General features: G+C 52.4%; 1 protein-coding gene across 1 annotated transcript; it reads left to right on the top strand.

Annotated features, from left to right (window-relative positions):
- Window positions 1-420: 420 nt before the first annotated feature.
- On the top strand, window positions 421-23,405 carry MVP (major vault protein). The gene is made up of 15 exons (XM_060032060.1): window positions 421-540; window positions 7,964-8,096; window positions 8,293-8,488; window positions 13,656-13,779; window positions 13,886-14,017; window positions 14,917-15,011; window positions 15,254-15,490; window positions 17,200-17,481; window positions 18,338-18,582; window positions 18,667-18,864; window positions 20,062-20,448; window positions 21,298-21,414; window positions 21,615-21,741; window positions 22,264-22,452; window positions 23,153-23,405. The coding sequence occupies exons 2-15, from the start codon at window positions 7,972-7,974 to the stop codon at window positions 23,369-23,371; spliced, it is 2,673 nt and encodes an 890-aa protein (XP_059888043.1). The 5' UTR covers window positions 421-540; window positions 7,964-7,971; the 3' UTR covers window positions 23,372-23,405.
- The last annotated feature ends 400 nt before the right edge of the window (window positions 23,406-23,805 follow it).

The raw sequence follows: 23,805 nt of genomic DNA, 5'->3' as shown, positions 1-23,805 counted from the left end.
ACACTCCAAGCTCCCAACACAGCACCTTGCCAGAAAGAGGACATATGTGTATGTGTTTATGTTTTCTATTGAACATCTCTTTGGAGACCTGGGCTAAATTTTCTGAATCTAAAATAAAAAATACCAAGTTATCTTCTCTTAGAGGAGGGACTGCAGCTGGAACCGAAACAGCTGTGGAGAGGCAAAATTGTACGCACCCAGATTGGGAAATTAAAGCCAGATGGGGTAGAAGTGAACTCGGTCAGCACCTGCCCCCTGCCTCGGGCCGAGGACCCTCCCCAGTCTCATGCCAGTGCTGCCAGCTGGCTCTGAGGTGGGAATTCCTGCACTGAGTGAGCTGCAGTGCCTTCAGCTGCAGTAGAAGCAGCCCAGAGGAGAAAAAAACAAAACCAAACAAATGAGAACCAGCTGCAAGGGCCCTTTAAATGCCTAAGCCTCACCCCCTGAGTCTGCCCTGCCCTGCCGGGAAGTCATCTCTAGGGCTGGGTGAAGGAGTTTCCTGATCTGAGGACTCTGTTGCAGCCAGCCACACTTCTGGATGTGAGTACTTCATACAAGCCTCAAAGCCCCAAACCAGTTGGTGGGACCTTGTGTCCTTCAAGACCCTCTCTAGCTCTGTCCTGCCTTCTAGGGCTTGCTTCATCTGGGGCAGGTGGTCTCTGAACCAGAACCGGGAGAAGATGGGTGGAAGCTTAGCCTTGGGAGGCTTTGCTTTCCTTGGAGTTTTTTCTGGCTTCTGAAGTAAAGATAGATCAACTTGTCATCTTGCCAACACCCTCACCCCTCCTAATCTCAGGCCTCTCTGACCTTAAGCTCCCCCATCAGCAGTAGGGGCAGAGGAAACTTAAGGGGTCCATTTAGATTCCCTCCTGGAGTGAGATTGGTCCCTGCTAGACTCCCCCTGGGGACCTGAGCTCTGGCCTGTCCCTTTGAGCTTTGAAAATGTGACTCGTCCCCGTTGAGATTCCTCAACTCTGCAGACATCGAGGCTTTCCTATTACCCCACTCAGGGCTATGCCAGCTGGTAATAGGCTATGCCACTCAGGGCCTTGCTGATCATTTGAGAAATCATCGGCAGAGTAATCTTAAGGTAGGCTTGATTTCCAGAGGCATGGAGTTTGGTGAGCAAGGCTCTTTTTCTTTTTTTTTCTTTTTGGGACTGGGAAGTGAAAACAGGAAGCTCTCTTGGACCCACTGTGCTTCTAAGATTCTGGGGATCTTAGCAGCATGGAGGGTTGGGGGATAGTAGTAGAGGCAGGTGTGCCCTGTTTTCTCTGCTCCCTGTCTGGGTGGGCTCCTAGATATTATGGGGAGAAAGGCTGGCTGTCACGGGTGCCAACTGACTGCCAGAAGCTTCTGCCTGTTTCCACCCTTGGCACACAGTATACTCTGCCTCCCCTGAGGGTGAGGCCTTCTGGACAGGGCAGCTCTCTAAAGCCATGGGCACGTAGGGGCAGCCACCTTGAATGGCTGGCCCAGGGAAAGCCAGAGAGCTCTAAGGTTACTCTGGCCTCCTTGTTGGGTGCTGCTCTCCTAGGTTACCGAAAATACCTTTGAACTGCAGTGGCACTATCTCCTGGAGAGTACCCAGCTCCTCCCAGGTCCGTAAGTCCTTGTTCTAGTTTAGAATCTTATTGCCATTTTTGCCGGAGACCACACTACTTCTTGGTTTGGGGGCTCTGCGGTCATGATACCTGAGGTGGAATTCCAGCTCCGTCCTTTGATCATTGTGTGATCCTGAGCAAATTCCTTAATTTGTAGGTTCTTATGGGGATGAAATGAGTTAATTAAAAGCATTTAACACAATACCTGGCACAGATTAAGTTCTTAATAAGTGGGAGCTGTTATGGGGGGGCACTTGCCAAAGATAGAAATTCCAGAGTCGTTCCTGGAAACCTTAGCCTAGTGCGTCTGGGGTGAGGCCTGGGCGTCAATACGACCAGCTGAGTCCTATGATTGGGCGATTTTAGAAAACAGAGGTTCTGCAACCTGGTTCCTGGGTCACTTCCAATCTAGCCAATCTTTGCCTTCAATGACTGGCATTAATTGGCAGCATCTGGAGGTAGGATAGAAATAGGACAAGCATCATCCGGAGCTGGCAGGGCTGTTCTGTCCCCAGAAAAAGCTGCTGCTCCCGAAAAGTGGCCCAGTTGGGCTAGAGCTCAGATAAGATTTTCCTAGGAAGAAAAGGTCCTAAAACTTTGCTGCTACTAAAGAAGTGATTTATGTGAAACAAATTCTCAAGAATTTCCACTATAGTCCCCCAAAGCAGGAAATCATTTCCCTAAATTGGGAAGCTGTCTGGTAAAAACAGCCTCTCTGCAGTCCCTGAGAAATGTGGCTCTTGCATTCTCTAAACAAAGACTAGAATGTTTAAAATCAGTGAAGGGAAACTGCAAAGATGAGTTCCCTGTCTGTGCTGAATTTCCTGTGCATTTTCCTAAGCCTAAGTTTGATAGACGTGATGGTGGCAAGGCTGTCTCCAACCTTTCCTCCAACTTCAGGCCTGCTCAGGCCTTGGGACAAGGGGACTTGTGCTGGCTGGGGGTCTACTTGGACCTGAGGGTGAGGAGCTGGGGGAAAATACATGACATTCCCTGCTTTTGAGGAACAGTTTGCCATCTGGGTTCATCTTTGGTCTTCCTCCTCCAGGCCATGGTTGTGCTCCTACTGTGTATTAGACATGCTCCAGTCTCTAACCCCTTTAACCCCTCCTGCTGTGTATTAGACATGCTCCAGTCTCTAACCCCTTTAACCCCAGGAAACAGTCACTTTTATTCCCACTCCAGTCTAAGAGAGGCTGGGAGGCTAGCACGTGGCCCGAGGTCATATCGGCAGTGACGGAGCTCAGTCTTTGCTATATATTAGAGTCAGTGGAAGAACTTTTCTATATAGCAATGCTAGGACCCCACTCCAGACCAGTTAAATCAATCCCCAGAGATGGGTGGTTTGAAAAGATCTCCAGGTGATTCTGATGTACAGCTAGGCAGGGTTGAGAGGCTCTTATAGACCAGAGCTGCTCATAGTTTAAGGTATGCCCAAATCACTGGGGATCTAGTTAAAATGCTGGCTAATTCAGCAGCTCTGGGGTCGGGGGAACCCAAGGTTCTGCATTATTAACAGGCTTCCAGGTGATGCCGACACTGCAGACCTATACCCAGTGTGGCTGGTCACCTGGGCATCTGCTGTTTAAGATTCACTGTCAGCCACTCACAACTGACACTGAAACTCTGATATGTAATGATATGACTCATTCATTAATTGAATTTTGCTCTAGCAAGTTTACTCTTGAGCCAGAACAGGGCCAGAATTGCCTCTTCACTGGAGGATGAAGCCAGCTTCCCACAGGCTGTTTTGTTCTCTGTTCATCCCTCCATTCTTGGTGTGTGGGATGCAGTGGGGGAGCCACTGGTCTCTGGGACTTCGGGTAAAAGTTGGCTGGTTCTGCCAAGAGCCTCATAACACATGAGGATCAGTGTGATCAGGCAAGGTTGGACGGGTACCAGAGAGCAGACTACGGGGCAGATCTTGGAAGCAGACACTGAAGGGAGGTGTCGGTGAATTTAGGGAGTTGGGGCCAAACTCGGGGCTGGGCAGGACCTTCCAAAGGTCAACATGGTCCTTAGCCGTTGTCTTTTGAGGGCCCTGGTATGTTGGAAGTGAAATGCTCTAACTGTACACGTTATCTGGTAAACCACGGAAGTCTAAATCATGCTGCCTGAGTCGGGTGGTCTCCCTGGTCTGAGAGGCCTCTCGTGAGGCTCACTTCTGGGGACGGCAAGATTGAAAAGGCAAAACCTGTTCTTGGGTGAACTTAGCAGGTGAACTTACATGGAAGGCACAGCTTTAGGGCTGGGTAGGTGGGTGATCAGGGATGTGAGACAGGGTCCTGGTACCGAAACAAGGGTAGCTGGCAAGGGCATGGCCTCGGAATAAGGCAGGAGCCCAGCCTGATTAGCTTTAGGGATGACTCTCAGCTGAGTCAGTGAGCTGGGCGAAGCTCTCGGCCCCCCTGACTAGGCCCAGCTGGGGTGACAGATGGTCGAGAGGCCTCAGCTGTAGGGGGTGAGGGATCGTCCAAAGGAGCCATTGGAGGCTGTTCCCAGAGCCTGCTTCCCAGCCTCGTGTGGCCTTCTAGAGTTTAAATCTTCCCTGTGGGGCTGCACAGACCCTCCTCTTGCAGCCCTAGCCCTTCCTCTCCCCCATCTGGCTTCCTGGCCAGGCTTCCGCCCTGCAGAGAACCAGGAAGAGGCTTCACTGGGCTGTCGGATGCTCCTTTGCTATTCTAGGCCCACAGCTGGGGTGACACAAAAACCTGCCACCTTCCTGATCTGTAAACAAGTGAGGGTTAAGGCCGAGATGCCAGATGGGGTAGGGAGCCTCTGGTGCCTGGTCACATCCTCCAACTGGATAGGGAAGCTGGCCCTCAGCTGTAAGCCACACACACAGTGCTGCTAAGAGCCAGTCTCTGTTCCAAGTGCTTTATGATTAACTCAGTCCTCGTACGTTGGGGTTGATGACCTATCCATCCCCAGTTCACAGGCCAGGAAACGGGTATAGGGAGGGCAAGGGACTTGTCTGAGATCACCCATCCAGTAAGGGTTAGAACCAAGATCCAGGCAGTCCTAGCCCCGGGGTGGGGGTGGGGTGCTCTTGGGGGGCCCTCTCCTGGGGAATGGAAGCACAGCCGGGCAGGATGGGCAGTAGAGAGGAAGGAAAGCCAAGGTCCAGGTAAGAGTGGGGAGAACAGAAAGCAGAAGACTAGCACCTGGATTTTCAAACACTCCCTGAAATCAACAGAAGAGGGAGCTCTGATATTAGAAAAGTTAAGGGAAATTAACTTGACAAACAGGCAACAGAAAAGTATCAAGGTCAAATCCCATACAAAGTTGCAAGAAAAAGAATTGAGGAGCAGAATAATAACCCCCTGATGTAGAAAGTGTACCAAGAAAACAGATCAAAACTGTAACCTCTTTGAAAATGAGGTAAGACATTAGGAAACAATACCAGGCAAAGCAGCAAATCAGAATTGTAAATAAGCCCAGGTAGTCTGGCTGAATCCATGTCCCTCACCATTGTACTGCACTGCCACTGGAGAGAAACAGGACCAGGCATTCCATCGGGATTCTCATCCTGATGGTACCACCAACTTGCTGTGTGGCCTTGCATGACTCATTGTCCCTACCTGGGACTCAACTAATTAGATCCACACTGTCTAATATGGGATCAACCAGCCACATTTGACTAAATTAAAATTAAACACGAGCTCCCGAGCGGTCTTGAGCTCACACCCGGCTTCTCAGCCTTAACCTGCGTGCCGCCATCACTGTTAGGCTAGGCACTGCTGCCTGCCGCGGCGCTGCTCGGTAGCAGCAGTCAGTCTCCCGGACCAGCCCCCCGGGTCCCGCCGCTGTTACCCAGTCAATTCGCTGCTACTCCCATGGGTCACATGAGACAGATGGAGGAGTTTGCTGCTCGCTGGGTGACATACTTCAATAAGCCAGATATTGATGCTTGGGAATTGCGTAAAGGGATGAACACGATTGTTGGCTGTGATCTGGTTCCAGAGCCCCAAATCATTGATGTTGCTTTGCAGACATGCAGACGCTTAAATGATTTTGCTAGTGCAGTTCGCATCCTAGAGGTTGTTAAGGACAAAGCAGAACCTCATAAGGAAATCTACCCCTATGTCATCCAGGAACTTAGACCAACTTTAAAAGAACTGAAAATCTCCACTCCAGAGGAACTGGGTCTTGACAAAGTGTAAACCCCATGGATGGGATTCCCGAGAATTTACTGATAGTGCCACTCGATTGTAAACAATCACCTGGAAATATTGATGATAACATATTACCTTATTTGAACAAGTTTTCCTTTAAGTACCAAACCATGTAACATAACTTGGACTTTAATAAAAAGAAAATGAGTTTGAACTGAAAAAACATTAACTAATTAACATTTTAGTTCCTCAGTGACACTGTCCACATTTCAGGAGTTTGATAGCTGCATGTGGTCAGTCCAAAGACAGCACAGATTAAGAATATTTCCATCATTGTAGAAAGTCCTTTTGGATGATGCTGAGTTGGAAGGTTTTAGAGAGGAGCCACACAGGTGATGTGAGCGCATCAGCGCCAGGGGTAAGACAACTGGGAGTGGTGGGGACTGTGGTTAAGCAGGAAAGCTTGTGGCCCGTCTAAAGGGCTCGGCTGCTATGTGGCTCTCGTCAGTTTGCCACGTGGGAATGTAAGGCCTGGCTCCTCATTCTTCAAGAGAAGCAGGAATTGGAAGTTTGTGGTAACTCACAATTTCTAAACAAAAGAAATTTTACAGATTGTGTGGATCAAGTAAAACTCTTGGGCCTTGATTCTGTAATTTTGTGGCTCCAGCCTCTTTTTCCTGTGCCAAGCCACTCCCCCTTCCTCCTTCTCACTTCACATTTGTCACCCAGTTTGGAAGCTGTATGGATGGTGGACTAGATGGGGTACCACTCCTTTTTGGTGGTGGCTTCAAAAATGTTGGACCGGGACTTCCCTGGTGGTCCAGTGGTTAAGACTCTGCACTTCCAATGCAGGCGTGGCCAAAAACTTAAAAAAAAAAAAAAAAAAGTTTGACCAAAGTCTCGAGGGCAAGGCTTTGAATCACTTAGTAAACTTGGTTCCCTTTGTATGACTCCAGGGGACATGTCCAAAGTCCAAGGCATGCTGGAGGCAGGGATGGGGTTTAAGTAGGTGGTGTGACATTCCTGAACAGGCCAAGCACTGGAGGTAACCAGCCAGGTTTCAGAAGCAGTTAGGGTGGGGGTGGACAGAATGCAGTACTCATTCACTCGCTTTCTCCTTCCCACCCACCTCTACCCATGATGGCAGGGAGTCACAGGTGGCAACAGACCACAGAGAACTGGGGAGGAAAGGACTAGAATACTCCGGTGTTTCTTTTTTTTTTAATTTTTATTTATTTGTTTATTTTTGGCTGCATTGGGTCTTCTTTGCTGCGCGCAGGCTTTCTCTAGTTGTGGCAAGCGGGGGCTACTCTTCGCTGTGGTGCATGGACTTCTCATTGCGGTGGCTTCTCTTGTTGCAGAGCACGGGCTCTAGACGCGCGGGCCTCAGTAGTTGTGGCTCGCGGGCAGTAGAGCGCAGGCTCAGTAGTTGTGGCTCATGGGCTTAGTAGCTCCGCGGCATGTGGAATCTTCCTGGACCAGGGCTCGACCCCGTGTCCCCTGCATTGGCAGGCAGATTCTTAACCACTGCACCACCAGGGAAGTCCCCTTTGAGGTGTTTCTAATCCAGCTGATTCTATGGGAGCATCATTTCCATCAGGGACCCCTTCCTTGAGAGGCGGCCCACGTCTAAACAGTTCATCCCAGGATTGCTTAAAGTGCAAGGCGGGAGGGCTGCAAAGATCATGCAAACATTCTTGGGCTATGGGCTAATGTTTGCATACAGCTGGGGCCCTTGGGATCCCCTGAAATAAAGGAGGCTGCCCCTGGAGGAGCCAGGGAGCTCTTCAGAGCCTCTGCCCCCCACCGTGCTGGGGAAGACACACAGCACCGCCAGAGGCTGACCCCCTCTCCTAGCTTGCTGTGCTTCCGCCTCCTACGCTATGGGGGTTGGAGATTGGGGGAGTTTTGATCTTAAGCCCCTCCCAGTACTTCAGGAAGCTTGGGGGAGGTAAAGTAGATGGGAATGAGGGAAAGGAGTTGGCGGAGAACCCTGGGCTTCTGTGGTTAACTGCATCAAGCATCTCTTGGCAGGGATGAGGTCTGGATGGGCTGCCCTGGGTGGGAAGAAAGGAACAGATGGGTGTGGGGACAGTGAAGGATGGCATAATCTGAGCCGGAGGAGGAAGGGCCCATTTCCCCAGCGCCAGCCAGTCTTCATGCCCACCTCATCCCAAGCCCCCTGGACTCATCTTTTGTCTTCTCCCCATCTGTCTTTCACACTCTGTGCTTCCCTGGGCTCAGGAGTCACCATGGCAACTGAAGAGTCCATCATCCGCATCCCGCCATACCACTACATCCATGTCCTGGACCAGAACAGCAACGTGTCCCGCGTGGAGGTCGGGCCAAAGACTTACATCCGGCAGGACAATGAGAGGTTGGTGTTGGGACCGGGCTATGTGGGCACCTGGGGCCAAGGAGGGCCTGGTAGCCTGGCTGCCATGATCGTCCATCTCCTCCTTCCTGTTCTCTGGCTTGGGTGACAGGAAGCTTTCTTTCCCATTCGCCGCCTCCTTCGGGAATAGGAACGGGGGGTCCCCTGGGTCCTCACACTGCTTCTCACCCTCCAACAGGGTCCTGTTTGCCCCCAAGCACATGGTGACGATCCCCCCACGCCACTACTGCACAGTAACCAACCCGGTGGCCCGGGACGCCCAGAACGCCGTGCTGTTCGACGTCACGGGACAAGTACGGCTCCGCCACGCTGACCTAGAGATCCGGCTGGCCCAGGACCCCTTCCCCCTGTATCCAGGGGAGGTGCTGGAAAAGGTACCTGCTCACCTTCCCTGTACTCACTCTACCTGTCCTGCTACCTTGACCTAGGGCTCAGCACTGCTTTCTGGAGGGAAAACAAACTGGGGCCATGGGAGGGGGTGGGAGGTGACATTTGCTGGTTCTCACTGGGACAGAATTGACTTGTTGCCCCTCCACTCACCTTCCCCAAACATCCCCTTCCTCTTCACATGCCCAGGTCAGACCTTTGAGAGCTGTCGGCCCATCTCCGGACCTAATCTTCCAGGCTCCAGAGCCTGCCTGAAGCTCCTGGCCAGTCTGACACTAAATGACTTGTGCCAAGAGTAAGCATTTCATTCTCTCAAACAGTGCCAGACGCCGGTGGGCGGTGACAGCAGTGGTGGACCAGGTGAGGCCCAGGCTCGGGACGCCTGTGGCCGCTCCCCGGGAAGCCATCGCGGACCTGGAGTGCCAGCCAGGCCCTCGTCCATGTTGCCCTAAGGCCCTGGGCCGGAGTGAGAGGGCACCCCACCTTCATTTCTATAACGTTTGTTTACCTTCACCTCCTTGCCGTTTTACACTGTTCACTCTGGGCTCCTCTACTAAGCAGTGCTTCTTGATCCTGGGAGCGTAAGAGCGTGACCCGGGAGCGCTGAGGCGTTCCTGTCCACTTAGCTGCCGGCACTTTGGGGAAAATGTGTGTGGAGATACTAAGGGATGAAGAATGATTCGGATGTTAACCCTTAAGGAATCGGGGTGAAGGGGGTAAGGGAATTCTTTGTACTATTCTTTGCAACTCTTATGAAGTCCCAACCTGTCACAAATTGAAAATCACCCACATCCAGGTTCTGCCTTAGACAAACTAAATCCCTCTCTTGGAGGGAACTGTGGGGGGTGGTCTGGAACCAGACTTCTTTTTTTCTGGCCACGTGGCATGTGGGATCTTATTTCCCTGACCAGGGATGGAACCGGTGCCCCCTGGAGTGGAAGCATGGAGTCTTAACCACTGGACAGCCAGGGAAAGCACCCCCCCTTTTTGGGGGATGGGCACCAGCATTTAAAAGCTCCCTAGGGTGGAGAGAACTTCCCTCATCGCTGCCTCTTTAACCTCTGCTTCCACGGCAGCCCCGGCTCACAGCAGCTTATTCTCAGACCCCACGTGCTCCAGGCCAGGAGGGCAGGGCCTTCCCTTCCTCTGAGCCCAGTGCCACCAATATGTTCCTTTTCTACCAGAGAGTCGGCACTCGCCCTCCTTGGAGGCACTGGCCCCTACCCACACCACTTTCTTTCCCTTCACTGAGGCGCCACCTGGCTCGGGCCTCCCTTCCCCGGCCCTCCTGGGAGCCTCACTAATGTCCATGCGATAACCCTGTCAACATCTTGGCCTTCTTGACCTCAAGTCTGACCCTCACATCCTCTGCTTCAGTCCTGCCCAGTGCCGTGTCCACTCTGGACTGGGTGGTTTATTCCCGCACCTGCCCCACCTCTGAAGTTTTTTCTTTAGCTAAAATATTTATATTTTTTATTGAAGTAAAGTTGATCTACAGTGTCGTGTTAGTTTCAGGTGTACAGCACAGTGATTCAGTTGTACATACGTATATATCTACTCTTTTACAGATTCTTCTCCCTTGTAGGTTATTACAAAATGTTGAGTATAGTTCCCTGTGCTATGCAGTAGGTCCTTGTTGCCCCGCCTCTGAAATTAAACCCAGCTCCTCCTTAACCATCAGTCTCCCCTTCCTAGTCCTCCTGTGCTGTCATGTTGCCTCCAGGCTTTTGAATCCCACTTCTCTCCTGTCCCTCAGATTCTCTTCCTGGTCTCTCCCTGCCCCAGTGGAACCCTGTTGTTTTAACACACGCTCTTCGTGCACTAGACCTGCGCCCACACCCTGTCCTCGATCGGTATTACCCCCACCTGATCTTTCTGTCCTCTCACTCAGGTAGATACACCCCAACAGTATTATAAGTAGCTAGTGGGATAAGTGGTTCATTCCAGCCCAAGCCCTGCTCATTAATGTTTCCTTCCCAACCAGCTTTCTCTCCTTTCTTTTCCCCCCTGCATGCCTCTAAATATTGATCATTCTCGGCTCTCTTCCTGTTTTCTGCTCTCTCACTCTCAAACAACTTGGTCACCTACTTGGAAATTGAGGCCATCTGGAAGGATCTGGGTCTGTGTCCCCTTTCCTTCCCTGTGTCTCCTTTCTACCTGTTGGAGCCTCTAGGAGGTTCCCCTCCATCCGTGGACCCAGGAAGATGCATCCTTCTATTTCTTGATCTTATCCCCACCTAGAGCTTCTCTCTCCTGCCTTTAACTTTTCTGTTACTGGTGCCTTTCTCTTGGCCAATAAACGTGCTCTGCCTCTTCCATCCTTTTCTGGCCTTGAAGGCTTACTTGTTCACACTTTTCATCTAAAGAATGCATTCATGAGACTGTAAAGTCCTCTCTGACTTCCACCACCAGTATCTGCTCTCCATCCCCAGAGGTATGTACTGTCATCCATTCAGGGTATACACTTCCAGATACGTCTGTGCATCCATGTGAGTGTGTATCCAAAAAAGTATTGGTTGTAACTTATTTGCATAAGAGCTAGCACATTGTCACTTGCCAGTGTATTTTGAATGAACTTCTCATCTTGGTGCGTAAGTCATTTCTTGTTAATTGTTTGTAATTCCATGTGATAGAGGTTCAGCCCTTCTCCTGAGTTACCATTTAGGATGTGTCCAATTTATAAGGAAAAACAGTGCTGTGGTGAATATCCTTGTGTGTGTGTGCCCTTGTGCATGCTAGTTTCTTTTTTTTTCTTTTTTTATAAATTTATTTATTTGTTTTTTATTTTTGGCTGTGTTGGGTCTTCATTGCTGCGCTCAGGCTTTCTCTAGTTGCGGCGAGCGGGGACTACTCTTCATTGCGGTGCTCGGGCTTCTCATTGAGGTGGCTTCTGTTGCAGAGAACGGGCTCTAGGCACGCAGGCTTCAGTAGTTGTGGCACGTGGGCTTCAGTAGTTGTGGCTCGCGGGCTCTAGAGTGCAGGCTCAGTAGTTGTGGCGCACGGGCTTAGTTGCTCCACGGCACGTGGGATCTTCCTGGGCCAGGGCTCGAACCCGTGTCCCCTGCATTGGCAGGCGGATTCTTAACCACTGTGCCACCAGGGAAGCCCTAGTTTCTTTTTTGTTTTAAGAGTAGAAACTAATAAGAATTTCTGGGTCCCAGGATATGCACACTAAGTTTGTATGGGCTTTTATGAATGGCCTTGTCAATCTAATTTTTAGCTATCTGCTTTCTCTTTTGTATTTAGTTTTTTTTTTTAATTGGGGTATAGTTGCTTTACAATCTTTCCTATTTACTTTGACAACTTGTACCTGATGTTCTCTGCCCTGTTGCCTCACAAGCGCCTGCATCTGGCCCCCCACCTCTGCTGATCCCACTTTGGCAAAACCCCAAGACATCCTAAGTGCAGACCCAGTGGACTGTCATTCTGTGTCTCACAGACGCTCTCAGCCATGTCCATTGTTGATCTGCCCTCTTACTAAAATTTGTCTGTGTTTTACTCTGTGGATGTCTTTATTTTCCATCTTCTCCCCGTCCCCTCTGCCTTCAGGTTCTGTCCTGAATATCCTGTGCCTTCTTTTTTTTTTTTTTTTTTCATGGCCTGATCACTTCATCTGTGTTGAAGACACCCAACTCTATACCTTAGCTGGGAACTACAGGCTGTGAGTCCCCTAGCTGCCTATAGGAAGCCCTCTCCTAGATGTCCCACAGTCGCCTCATACTGGCTATCCAAGCCTAACACTTCCCCTTACCCCCAAATCTGTTCTTGTCCCATATTCCCAGTCTCACTTGGTGATACTACTGGACCTAGTCACTCGAGCTGAAAGCCTGTAACAGTGTGCGGGGCAAACTGGAAGGAGACAAAGGAGGCAGCCAGGAGACCAGTTAGGAAGATATTTCCATCATCCAGGCGAGAGGTGTTGGCGGCTTAGGTGAGGGTGTGGCAGAGATAGATAAAGGCAGACCTGGATTTGCAGTGGACAGACAGGAAGTGACGATGGAGTAGATGTGAGAAATGAAAACCATACTGGACTACATGTTCTTCCCAGAATGCTCACACCTTCCTCCTCCTCCTTTTACACCTTTATATCAAAAACCAGCTCTTCCTCTGAGCCCCAGTTCAAATGCTACTCTCTGAGGGCCTTTCCCAACTTCTTCACCTGGACTTCTGCAACCTCTTCCCCTTGACCCGGTCCACAGTCTGCTTGGAGGCATTGGTCTGTGTTTGTCTTATCACCCACTGGAACCTCAACTCCACGAAGATGGGGGTATGTCTTGACTCCACCACAACCAGCCGAGTGCACAGAGAAGGTGTCCAGGCAAAGGCTTGCAGGGGCAGGAAACCTCCAGCTCTGCCTCTCCAACCCAGAGTGTGGTCGGTGGGTGAAGTAGTTATCTGAGCTTCTCCTCCCAGGGGGCTACTCTAGTTGGAGTAAGGAGTGGCAGGTAACCTTTAATAAGGCTGAGGTTCAAATCCTGATTCTGTTCCTTACTAGTTGTGTGACCTTGATCATGTCCCTTAGCCTCTATGAGCCTCTTTCCTTGCCTTCCTGCTTCCCTCGGATCAAAGATCAAGTGAAATCCTATTTGTAGAAAATATTTGTACAAACCTCTACAAAAGGTTTGGCAGCTTGTGGCTGGGTCCCCCTTCCTGATGGAAGGAGATGTGATGGCTGGAGTACAATGGCTGTCTTGTGACCATGAGGCAACCTTGAAAACAAAGCCTCATGCTTCAAATGTGCCTGTTATAGACGTTTATACCTTCCCACCACCTTATACTTCCTGAGAGCCCCAGTGCACACTGGGCCATGAGATGCTCACTTACTCAGCTTCTCAGATGTTTCTCCCACATCTCCCATCAAGCCCTCTACCCAGTTTCCCACCTGGATTTCTAGTTCATAACAAGATCTGAGCACTTCTGCAGAGGAAGGTGTGTCCTTGGCCCATCAGCAGTGGCAGCCTCTTGCTCTCAACTCCATCTTAGCTCTTCAGACCAGATGGCTTGGGGGCCACACCTACCTTGTACATTCCACTCGGAGTCTTATTTTGGGACATGGAGAGATTGATGCTGTGGACTCTGACCTTCACGGTGTCAGGTTTGACTCCAGGGGTCCCAGCTCTGAATACCTCGCAACCCCCCTTCTTCCCCTATTAGGACATCACCCCACTGCAGGTGGTTCTGCCCAACACCGCCCTCCATCTTAAGGCGCTGCTGGATTTTGAGGATAAGAATGGAGACAAGGTGGTGGCAGGAGATGAGTGGCTATTTGAAGGACCTGGTAAGTACTTCCTCTCCAGCCGGCTCAGGGTCAGAGGTTTCCTGCCCTCCCATTCTAGCACTGATATCTCCTGACCTTCAACACCCATCTCATCTTCCCTTCCCAGGCACGTATATCCCCCGGAAGGAGGTGGAGGTTGTGGAGATCATTCAGGCAACAGTCATCAAGCAGAACCAGGCCCTGCGGCTGAGGGCCCGCAAGGAATGCTGGGACCGGGAGGGGAAAGAGAGAGTGACAGGTGGGGTCTTGAAGGGATGCTGACGGTGGGGGTGGGGGGGTGGGGGTGGGCAGGCTGTGCCTTGACCACAGGGGAAGTGGGGAAGTTTGGGGGTAGCCACTTGTAGCCTGGAGGAAATATTTCCCTGGTATCTCTTGCCAGCTCTTCTGGGCTGCCCCCTGCTGCTTCCCCCCACCCCCTTCAGGAGGCTCTACCCGGATCCTGTGATCATGATCATGCTGACATGGCTCTTCCTTCCCCCCAACCCTTTACCATGAGCTGGGGGCAGCGGCCATGTCTGTTTCTAGGTCAGCAAAGCAGGTGTTCATATACAACTAGCAATTGTGTTTGACAAATGTGATGTATTAACTGAGGTCTTCACAAAGGCCGTACTTACTGAGCCAGGTGCGGTTCAAATGCTTTACAAACGGCAACTTCTTTAGTCCTCCAACAACCTTGAGGCACCACGACTCCCATTTTCCATATGACATCACTGAGGCCTGGGTTTATGGCCAGGAAGGGCCAGACTGGAACTTTCCCCCCGGCACTCTTGCTTCTCCAGTAGGCTCAATGACCTCTGCAGCTATAATAGAGGCAGTTCTGCCCATTTTAGGGGAAGGAAAAAAGTCGGTCTTTGGAGCTTAGAGAAGGCCTAGCAGAGTATTGGAATGTAGCAACTTGGGCACTTGGAAGGGCTTTTTTTTTTTTTTTTTTTTTAATCTTTCTGAGGTAGGGATTGGTCTTCCTCTGGCCTCAAAAAAGGAAAACAATGACTCCTGTCAGGCCTTGAGCATAGGGGCAGTGGCATCTCAAAGTGGCCCACAAAATTCTGCAGGTCCCCTGTTGTCTAGGCTGCAGGAGGGGCAGCTGGGGAACAGGCTGGGTGACCTTTGACCCTTGCCTCTCTGCCCCTGGCCCAGGAGAAGAATGGCTGGTCCGTTCCGTGGGTGCGTACCTTCCCGCAGTGTTTGAGGAGGTTCTCGATGTGGTGGATGCTGTGATCCTTACGGAAAAGGTTTGTGCTCTGGAGGACCCTGGGTGGGAGACTCTCAGAGTGGCAGAGAACGGTGTCAGAGAATGTGAAAATAAGATCACCTGAGGAGTGTCCTGGGTCACCTGAAAGGGTTTAAGAAGTCCTCTTGGATTGGTAGACACTGTCACTTAGACCTGGATCATTTAGTGGCCAGTAGGGTTCCCAGATCCCCCAAGGAAGTTAGAGGTGGGTTTATTCAAACCCCCCGACATCTCGCTCTACAGACAGCCCTGCACCTCCGGGCGCGGCAGAACTTCCGAGACTTCAGGGGAGTGACCCGCCGCTCTGGGGAGGAGTGGCTGGTGACCACGCAGGACACAGACGCCCACGTACCAGATGTCTATGAGGAGGTGATGGGGGTCGTGTCCATCACCACCTTGGGTCCCCACAACTACTGTGTGATTCTCGACCCGGTGGGACCAGATGGCAAAAACCAGCTGGGGCAAAAGCGTGTGGTCAAGGTGAGTGTCTCCACGTCACCCAGAGGTGAATGCCTTTGGAGTGGCCTAAGGCCCTTGGACCCCAGTCCCTGCCCTCCTCCCACCCTCGGTACATGTTCTAGAAACACCAAGCTTGTTTTTGCTGCCTCTGTACACACTTGTCTCTATCCCTTGAGACACTGTCTCATTGATCTTTCTGGCATCCCTGACGTGAGGTCACACATGGCCTCTCTTGTGAGTGCCTCCCTGGCCCTGCACTGTGTCTGTAAACCTGGAAACTCCCTCTAATATTTCACATCCCTCTGTTCTGGAAACTTGGTCATCCTGCGTCAAACAAATCTCTTGGTTTACCCTTCTCCGCATCCTCTACCTCATCCCCTCTCTGAACTATATGTGGGACTAGCAGGGCTGGGCAGACCTTTCCTGTGAAGATCGTAGGTATTTTAGGCTCTGTGAGCCATATGGTCTCTGTTGCAACTACTGAACTCTGCTGTTGTGCCGTGAAAGCAGCGTAGACGGCTTGTAAACGAACCACTGCCGCTGTGTTCCTGTAACATTTTATTTGCAAAAACAGGAGGTAGAATAAATAGGAACAACCCATCAGTCTATCAGCTGACGAATGGATGGAAAATATGGTGTATCCATACCATGGAATATCAGTCAAAAGAATGATGGGTAATCTTTCTGGGGTTGAGGGCACTCATGTTCTTGAGATAATTCAAAAATGTAAAAATCAAAAATGAAGTTCTAATATGTGCTACAACATGGACAAACTTGAAAGCATCATGCTAGGCAATAGAAGCCAGACGTGAAAGACCACATATTGTATGATTCCGTTTACGTGAAATGTCCAGAACAGGTAGTGGGTGGGCTGGGGCTGGGCAGTAACTGCTACTGTGTATATAGGGTTTCTTTTCAGGACGATAATGTTCTGGGGTTAGGGAGTAGTGATGATGGGCAGCTCTGGATATTCCAAAACAACTGAATTGTATACTTTAAATAGGTGTATTTTATAATATGTGGGTTATATCAAATATATATATATACGCATATATGTATTTATATTATATATTAAAACTAGGCAGCAGGCCAGATTTGGCCCAAAGATCAGAGATTACCAACTCTGGACTACACCATCCCAAGGCAACAAAGCATGGGAGAAATAAAGCAATAATAGGTTAATTCTTAACTATTGAGCTTGTGAGAACCCAGACCTTGACAGTTTACAGAACTTTTCAGGGCAGGTTTTTTCTTTGTTTTTTAATTTATCAAGGTATTTATTTCTGGCTGCATTGCGTCTTTGTTGCTGCACGCGGGCTTCTCATTGCGGTGTCTTCTCTTGGTTGTGGAGCACGGGCTCTAGGCGCACGGGCTTCAGTAGTTGTGGCATGCGGGCTCAGTAGTTGTGGCTCACAGGCTTAGTTGCTCCGCGGCATGTGGAATCTTCCTGGGCCAGGGCTTGAACTCGTGTCCCCTGCATTGGCAGGCGGATTCTTAACCACTGCGCCACCAGGGAAGTCCCAGGGCAGGTCTGACCAGATCTACAGGCATTTGTAGAGTGCCTCACAGTCTAGATAATGATTCATTGTATGACATAAGGGTGGGGAGGGTGCTTTTGGGGGCTCCTGTCCTCAGCATAAGCCCATGGTCACATGGAGCTGAAGGAGGTACCATCAGAGGCACCCACAGCCCTGGGTGGCGACTGCTCCTGACCCGCTTCTCCCCACTAGGGAGAGAAGTCTTTCTTCCTCCAGCCCGGGGAGAAGCTGGAACGAGGCATCCAGAACGTATATGTGCTGTCGGAACAGCAGGGGCTGCTACTGAGGGCCCTGCGGCCCCTGGAGGAGGGGGAGGGCGAGGAGAAGGTCTCCCACCAGGCGGGGGACCGCTGGCTCATCCGTGGACCCCTGGAGTACGTGCCACCTGCCAAGGTGGAGGTGGTAGAAGAGCGTCAGGCCATCCCGCTGGATGAGAACGAGGGCATCTACGTGCAGGACGTCAAAACCGGAAGGGTAAGCACTGAGGGATGGGCGCCATCCCTGCCATGTGGCCCTGGTGGTGGCTTGGTCTGGGCGAGTGGGTGATGCTGGTGGGGAGATGCATGGTGGAGGTGACAGAAGGGATTCAACAGTGTCGCTAGTAGCATCCAAGCCAGCCGGCTGCTAAATATGAGGGCATTCTCTGGAGTTTTTGCCTTCCCTTTGTCTTAAATATCTAATTTCAAATGTTAGAGCTCTCAAGCAAGAAGATGAACCAGATTTCAGGATGGAAACTTAGTCCCCAGTGCAGATCTGGCTTCCGGCATAAAGGTCTGACTGGGATGTGGCCTAGGAACAGTAAGACCTGACCTCCCTCCCATACCCTTTTCCTGGTGGAATCCCTCCTCTCTGCCTCTCACCTAAACCTTGATCTTGGTCAGACCTAGGACCACATCTCCAACCTCTTTAAGAATCCAACCTACAAGCAGAGCTCAGAATCCTAGGAAATGTTAGTGTGTACTACCTAGTTCCTAGGATTGCATCTGTCCCTGGGATGCCCTCCAGGCTGCCCCATGAAGGAAGATTCCAGAAGAAATAATATCGGGAACTTACTATACGCCAAATTCTTGACACTAGACATGTGAGATGTCATTCATTCCTCTACCCTGTGAGGTTGCCACTATCAGGTCCATTTTGCACACGGGTGAGAGAGCTGCCTAAGGTGAAAGAACTTGCAGAGAGTGACCTTGAACGCAGCCTCCTTCCAGAGACCACATTTAGCCACGATGCTGTCCTACCTCCTGGACCAGTTCCGCCTTAGGGATGCTGGGTAGGACTCTTCCCCTCCTCCCTTTGCCGGTGACATTCCTCCTCGTCTTGCTCTCTCGAGGTGCGTGCTGTGATCGGGAGCACCTACATGCTGACCCAGGATGAAGTCCTGTGGGAGAAGGAGCTGCCTCCGGGGGTGGAGGGGCTGCTGAACAAGGGGCAGGACCCTCTGGCGGACAGGGGTGAGAAAGAGACATGCAAGACTCCTAGGCCCTCCGCTCCCCGGAACAAGACCCATGTGGTCAGCTACCGTGTACCCCACAATGCCGCGGTGCAGGTGTACGACTACCGGGAGAAGAGAGCCCGGTGAGCGGCGGCCTGGGGGCTGCGCCGTGTGGGGCTGTGGCGGGAGGGCCTCTCCGGGCCTCTGACTCCCGGCTCCCTCTGCAGCGTGGTCTTTGGGCCAGAGCTGGTGTCGCTGGGTCCCGAGGAGCAGTTCACGGTGTTGTCCCTCTCGGCTGGGCGACCCAAGTGTCCCCACGCCCGCCGCGTGCTCTGCCTGCTGCTGGGGCCTGACTTCTTCACGGACGTCATCACCATCGAAACCGCAGACCACGCCAGGCTCCAGCTGCAGCTTGCCTACAACTGGTAAGGGGCAGAGGGGAGGGCCAGGGCCCCTGCTGGTGCAGCCCCGGGGGCACCCTGAAGAGAAGAGATGCCGCCTCGAGTGCTGAGCTCACAATCAGGGCAGAACGCCTGACTCCAAGCCACGGTCAAGGAGGAAACCCAGGGGTCCATGCAAATCCAGTCTGATGCCCAGGGGGAGCGACAGGAAAGATGAGGGCTCACCTGGGGGTAGAATGTGGGGGAAAACGGCAGGAGGACACTCCTCAGCTAAACTCCTAGCGTGACTTCAGCCAAACGTGTAACTACAAGGTTTAAAAAGATGAATCAAACCCAACTGGTGGGAGTGGCCGGGTGGTCAAGAGCAAGTACTCTGAGGCTGATGGGTGTGCATCCCAGCCCTGCCGTTTGCTAGCTGTGGGCCTGGGCAAGTATTGGGTGCTTTCCTCAGTTTCCCAGTCTGCAAAATGACGCTAAGGACATAACCATCAACCTAATGGGGCTGTGGAAAGGATGCTGTGAGAATTAGAACTGTGGCCGGTCCGTAGTTAGAGCTCAAATGGCAGTGATGAGGATTGGGGGAGACAAGTCAGGTGCAGAAGCGGCACTCCACAACTCCCAAGCACGCGCTTCTCACCTCTTGCCTGAGCGGCCAGGACTGTGACAAAGGCAGATGGGCGCTGATATCTTTGGGGGCACAGACCCTGGAGCCACACTGCCTGGGTTCAACTTTCTGGCTTGGCACCTGTTGTGTGACTTAGGGTCTGTCGCTTAACCTCTCTGGACCTCTATTTCCTTGTCTATGATGGGGGTAATGCTCATTCCCACCTCATAGGGCGGCTGAGCAAATAAAATGGGAATATGTAAGTTTCTTAGGACTTCACCTGACACATAGCAGATGCTAATTAGCGTTCTCTATCGTGAGACCCTTCCCAACCACAGAAGGTGAAGGTGTCAGTGTCCTTTTTTTTTTTTTTTTTTTGTTTTGCGGTATGCAGGCCTCTCACTGTTGTGGCCTCTCCTGTTGCGGAGCACAGGCTCCGGACGCGCAGGCTCAGCGGCCATGGCTCACGGGCCCAGCCGCTCCGCGGCACATGGGATCTTCCCGGACCGGGGCACGGACCCATGTCCCCTGTCCGGCAGGTGGACTCTCAACCACTGCGCCACCAGGGAAGCCCTCAGTGTCCTTTTTGAAGGTGAGAGAGTTGTCTTTGCTCACAGGCACTTTGAGCTGAGTGACTGGAAGGACCCCCAAGAGACGGCCAAGCTCTTCTCAGTGCCCGACTTCGTGGGTGATGCCTGCAAGGCCATCGCGTCCCGGGTGCGAGGGGCCGTGGCCTCTGTCACCTTTGATGACTTCCATAAGAACTCGGCCCGCATCATTCGCGCTGCTGTCTTTGGCTTTGAGACACCAGAAACCAAGGGGTCTGACAGCATGGCCCTGCCCCAGCCCCGGGACCGGGCTGTCTTCCCCCAAAATGGGCTGGTGGTCAGCAGTGTGGATGTGCAGTCAGTGGAGCCCGTGGACCAGAGGACCCGGGACGCCCTGCAGCGCAGCGTCCAGCTGGCCATTGAGATCACCACCAACTCCCAGGAGGCAGCTGCCAGGTGAGTGGGGCCTGGGGGCCTGGCTCTCCACGATGCCCACTGGGGGCCCGGCTCTCCACGATGCCCACTGTGGGCCCGGCTCTCCACGATGCCCACTGTGGGCCCGACCTCTCCAGGGTCCCTGTCTCTAGCCTGCTGCCAGGACCTGGGTAACACGGCACCCTGGTGGTCAGCCTGCTGTCCTCCTTACCCAGCAGATAGCCTGGGCTACTTAAGGTGGGAATAGATGCCACCCCTGCTTCTGTGGCTTCTCACCTTGCTTGTGCTGGAACCCAGATTCGTATCTGTGGCCGTCCAGGCACTCTGGGGTCCAGCCTAGCCTCCCCCTCCTCACCTTCCAGCCTTCTCCCCAGGCTCACATGCTCCAGGCCCACCAGCTCCTTTCTGCTCTTCAGGGTGGGAACTCAGCACTGGCTGTTCCCTCTGGCCAGAATGTTCTCCCTGAACGTTCTCCCTGAATGTTCTCCCAGAATGTTCTCTCCTCCTTCTGGCCTCCAAAGGTCACCTCGTCGGAGAGCCCTTTTCTTTCTTACCCCAACTGAAGCAGCACCCTCTTTGCCCAGTCATGTTATTGTAGCACCCATTTTTCAAGGAGATTGTCACCGTCTGAAATCATCCCTGTTTACTTGTCCTTTTTTCCCCACTGGAAAGTAACTCGTGTGAAAGCAGGAGTCGCGGTCACAGCCACGTGCCCCTGCACCTAGAATCACACTTGGCTTGCACAGTGCACACGCTGTGCTTTCATTTGCACGTCAAGGGCCTCCCATGGGCCAGTGGTCCCTGCCCTTGGAGCACCTGTTCCAGCTCTGGCCCCATGCCAGTGTCTTACCTAACCCCTCTCCCACCCAGGCACGAGGCTCAGAGACTAGAACAAGCAGCCCGCGGCCGGCTTGAGAGACAGAAGATCTTAGACCAATCAGAAGCTGAAAAAGCTCGCAGGGAGCTCTTGGAGCTGGAGGCTCTGAGGTGGGTGCAGAACTAGAAGAAAAGATGGCAGGGGGTCTTGGAAGAGCAGCTGATGGGAGAGGTGTGTGTGTGTGCGTGCATGCGCGTGTGTGTGTGCGTCCGTGCGCAGGTGTCCTCGTGCTGCTGTAGCATAAGTCAAGGGCAGAGGAGGGCAGGGCTGGGCTTTCTCCTGGGTCTCTCTGACTCTGCGCCGTCTCCAGCACCGCAGTGGAGAGCACTGGGACCGCCAAGGCAGAGGCCGAGTCCCGAGCAGAGGCGGCGCGCATTGAGGGAGAAGGCGCCGTGCTCCAGGCCAAGCTCAAGGCAGAGGCCTTGGCCATTGAGACGGTGAGTGGGGGAGATGCCCGTGGAAGGGTGTGGCCTTGGGGTCTGGAAGAAGCCCGATCGCTGCAGTCCCTGAAGCCATGTGGGAAACCAAGTACCCCAACAGAAAGCCCTGTCCAAATATTTTGTGGTTTACAAAGTCTTTTGCCCTATTTCAATTCACTTAATACCTGCTTTGAAGGTAAGGACGATGATTACGCCCATCTTACAGACATGTGCTCCAACACTGGCCCACTTTATGCTAGGTATTGCCTGTGTTTTACATGCAAGATCTTATTTAATGCTTGAAATCCCATTAAGGGTATGAGTTCTCTCCATCTTACAGAGGAGGGAACCGAGGCTTGAATTAAGGGGCTCCAGGGTCACTAGCTAAAAGATGGCATAGCCGGGGTTCACCCCTAACTGATGGTAAGTTTACCATTCCATCCCCTCCATCTGAATTCCCTCAGGCTTGCTGGCTGGGGCACTTGCTGGACATGTCCAGGGGCCACACGATGAAAAGAATGCTGGGTTTTCCCCTTCCAGGAGGCTGAGCTCCAGCGAGTAAAGAAAGTGCGAGAGCTCGAACTGATCTATGCCCGGGCCCAGCTGGAGCTGGAGGTGAGCAAGGCCCAGCAGCTGGCTGAGGTAGAGGTGAAGAAGTTCAAGCAGATGACGGAGGCCCTGGGTCCCAGCACCATCAGGGACCTTGCTGTGGCAGGACCGGAGATGCAGGTGAGGTGGGGGGAGAGTGCAGGCATGGGTGTGTGTGTATATGTCTTTGTGTGTATGTCTTGGGACCATATTTGGAACCAAGAAGGCAGAGCCGGGGAGGCAAACACAACACCTAGAAAAATGTCGGGGACAGAGGGGCGAGGGGAGGTGGTAACTTGGACTGTCTCTGTATCCCATGTCATTCAAGCATGGTGTCCTATCAGGCACAGCACTAGACTCAGTGAGTGGGAGCTCCTGCGAGAGCAGTAAACTGATGGGACATCAGTCTATGACAAGCCCTTCGAAAGAAGTCAACAGGGTGATATGGTGAAGGGGGAGGTGACATGTCAGGTTAGCTGGGGAAGGAGGGCCCCTCCGAAGAGGGGATACTTAAGTGCTCTGTAGAGTCGACAAGAGCTTCCCAGGAGAGGGTCCAGGTGCAAAGAATGAAACCTGGTGCATTTAAGGAATAGGAAGGACTGGACGGCTGCAACCTGGCTGAAAGCTCCCAGAGCTTTCAGGCCCGCGAGGCCTCGGAGGGGATGCAACCCTCAGGCTCCCCTTATGTTCCTTGCTTGTCACTGACTAGTCCTATGAGGATGGCTTGGGCTACAATGTCAGACCAGAGAGGGGGGCAGCCCACCCTGGAGAGGCGGCCGAGGGGATGATAAGAAGGGACCAGGGTCTGACTATCTTTTCGCCTGCCTCTTGCTCCTTCCAGGTAAAACTGCTCCAGAGCCTGGGCCTGAAATCAGCCCTCATCACCGACGGCTCTGCCCCCATCAACCTCTTCAACACAGCTTTGGGTCTGCTGGGGCTCGGGTCTGAGGCCCAGCCCACAACCAAGAAGGCAGCTTCGGCGCCCAGTGCCCAAGAGGGCTTGCTTCTCCCCTCCGCTGCTGGCCCTCTAACTCTTGGAAGCAACCAGGTCATGCCTTAGCTCCCTACTGCACTGCCAAATAAAACGGACACTTCTGGGCATTTAAACCCTCTTCTGTTGCCATAAGTCCGCATCACAAGGGAGTTTAATGGTGGTGGGGAAGAGATACCCCTGAAATCTTGATAATTACTAGAGGCTACCCTCATCTGTAAAGTGGAGTGGAAACTGAGGCAGGAAGAAGACTAACCCAGTCAGGCTGATGGGAGTGTGGGCCCCAAATCTGGCTCAACAGCCAGACCATCCTTTCGGCAGTCAGCTTTCCTAGACGCCAGCTGGGGGAGATGATGCCACAGGTGACAGGATGGGCCTGTACCCCTTGGGATGGTTCCTGTGCCATCTCTTCTCACTGCCCTTTCGTCCCAGACCCCAGCTTGGCCTGGGAGTTCTGGAGTCTTAACCCTCTGGCTGTGGGTGTATCCATCCTGGCTTCCCCA

The sequence above is a fragment of the Delphinus delphis genome, chromosome 15 (genome assembly GCF_949987515.2).
Source record: "Delphinus delphis chromosome 15, mDelDel1.2, whole genome shotgun sequence".
NCBI classification, from domain to species: Eukaryota; Metazoa; Chordata; class Mammalia; order Artiodactyla; family Delphinidae; genus Delphinus; species Delphinus delphis.
Note: the sequence above shows the minus strand (reverse complement) of the source record. Positions and strands in the feature narration are given on the sequence as shown.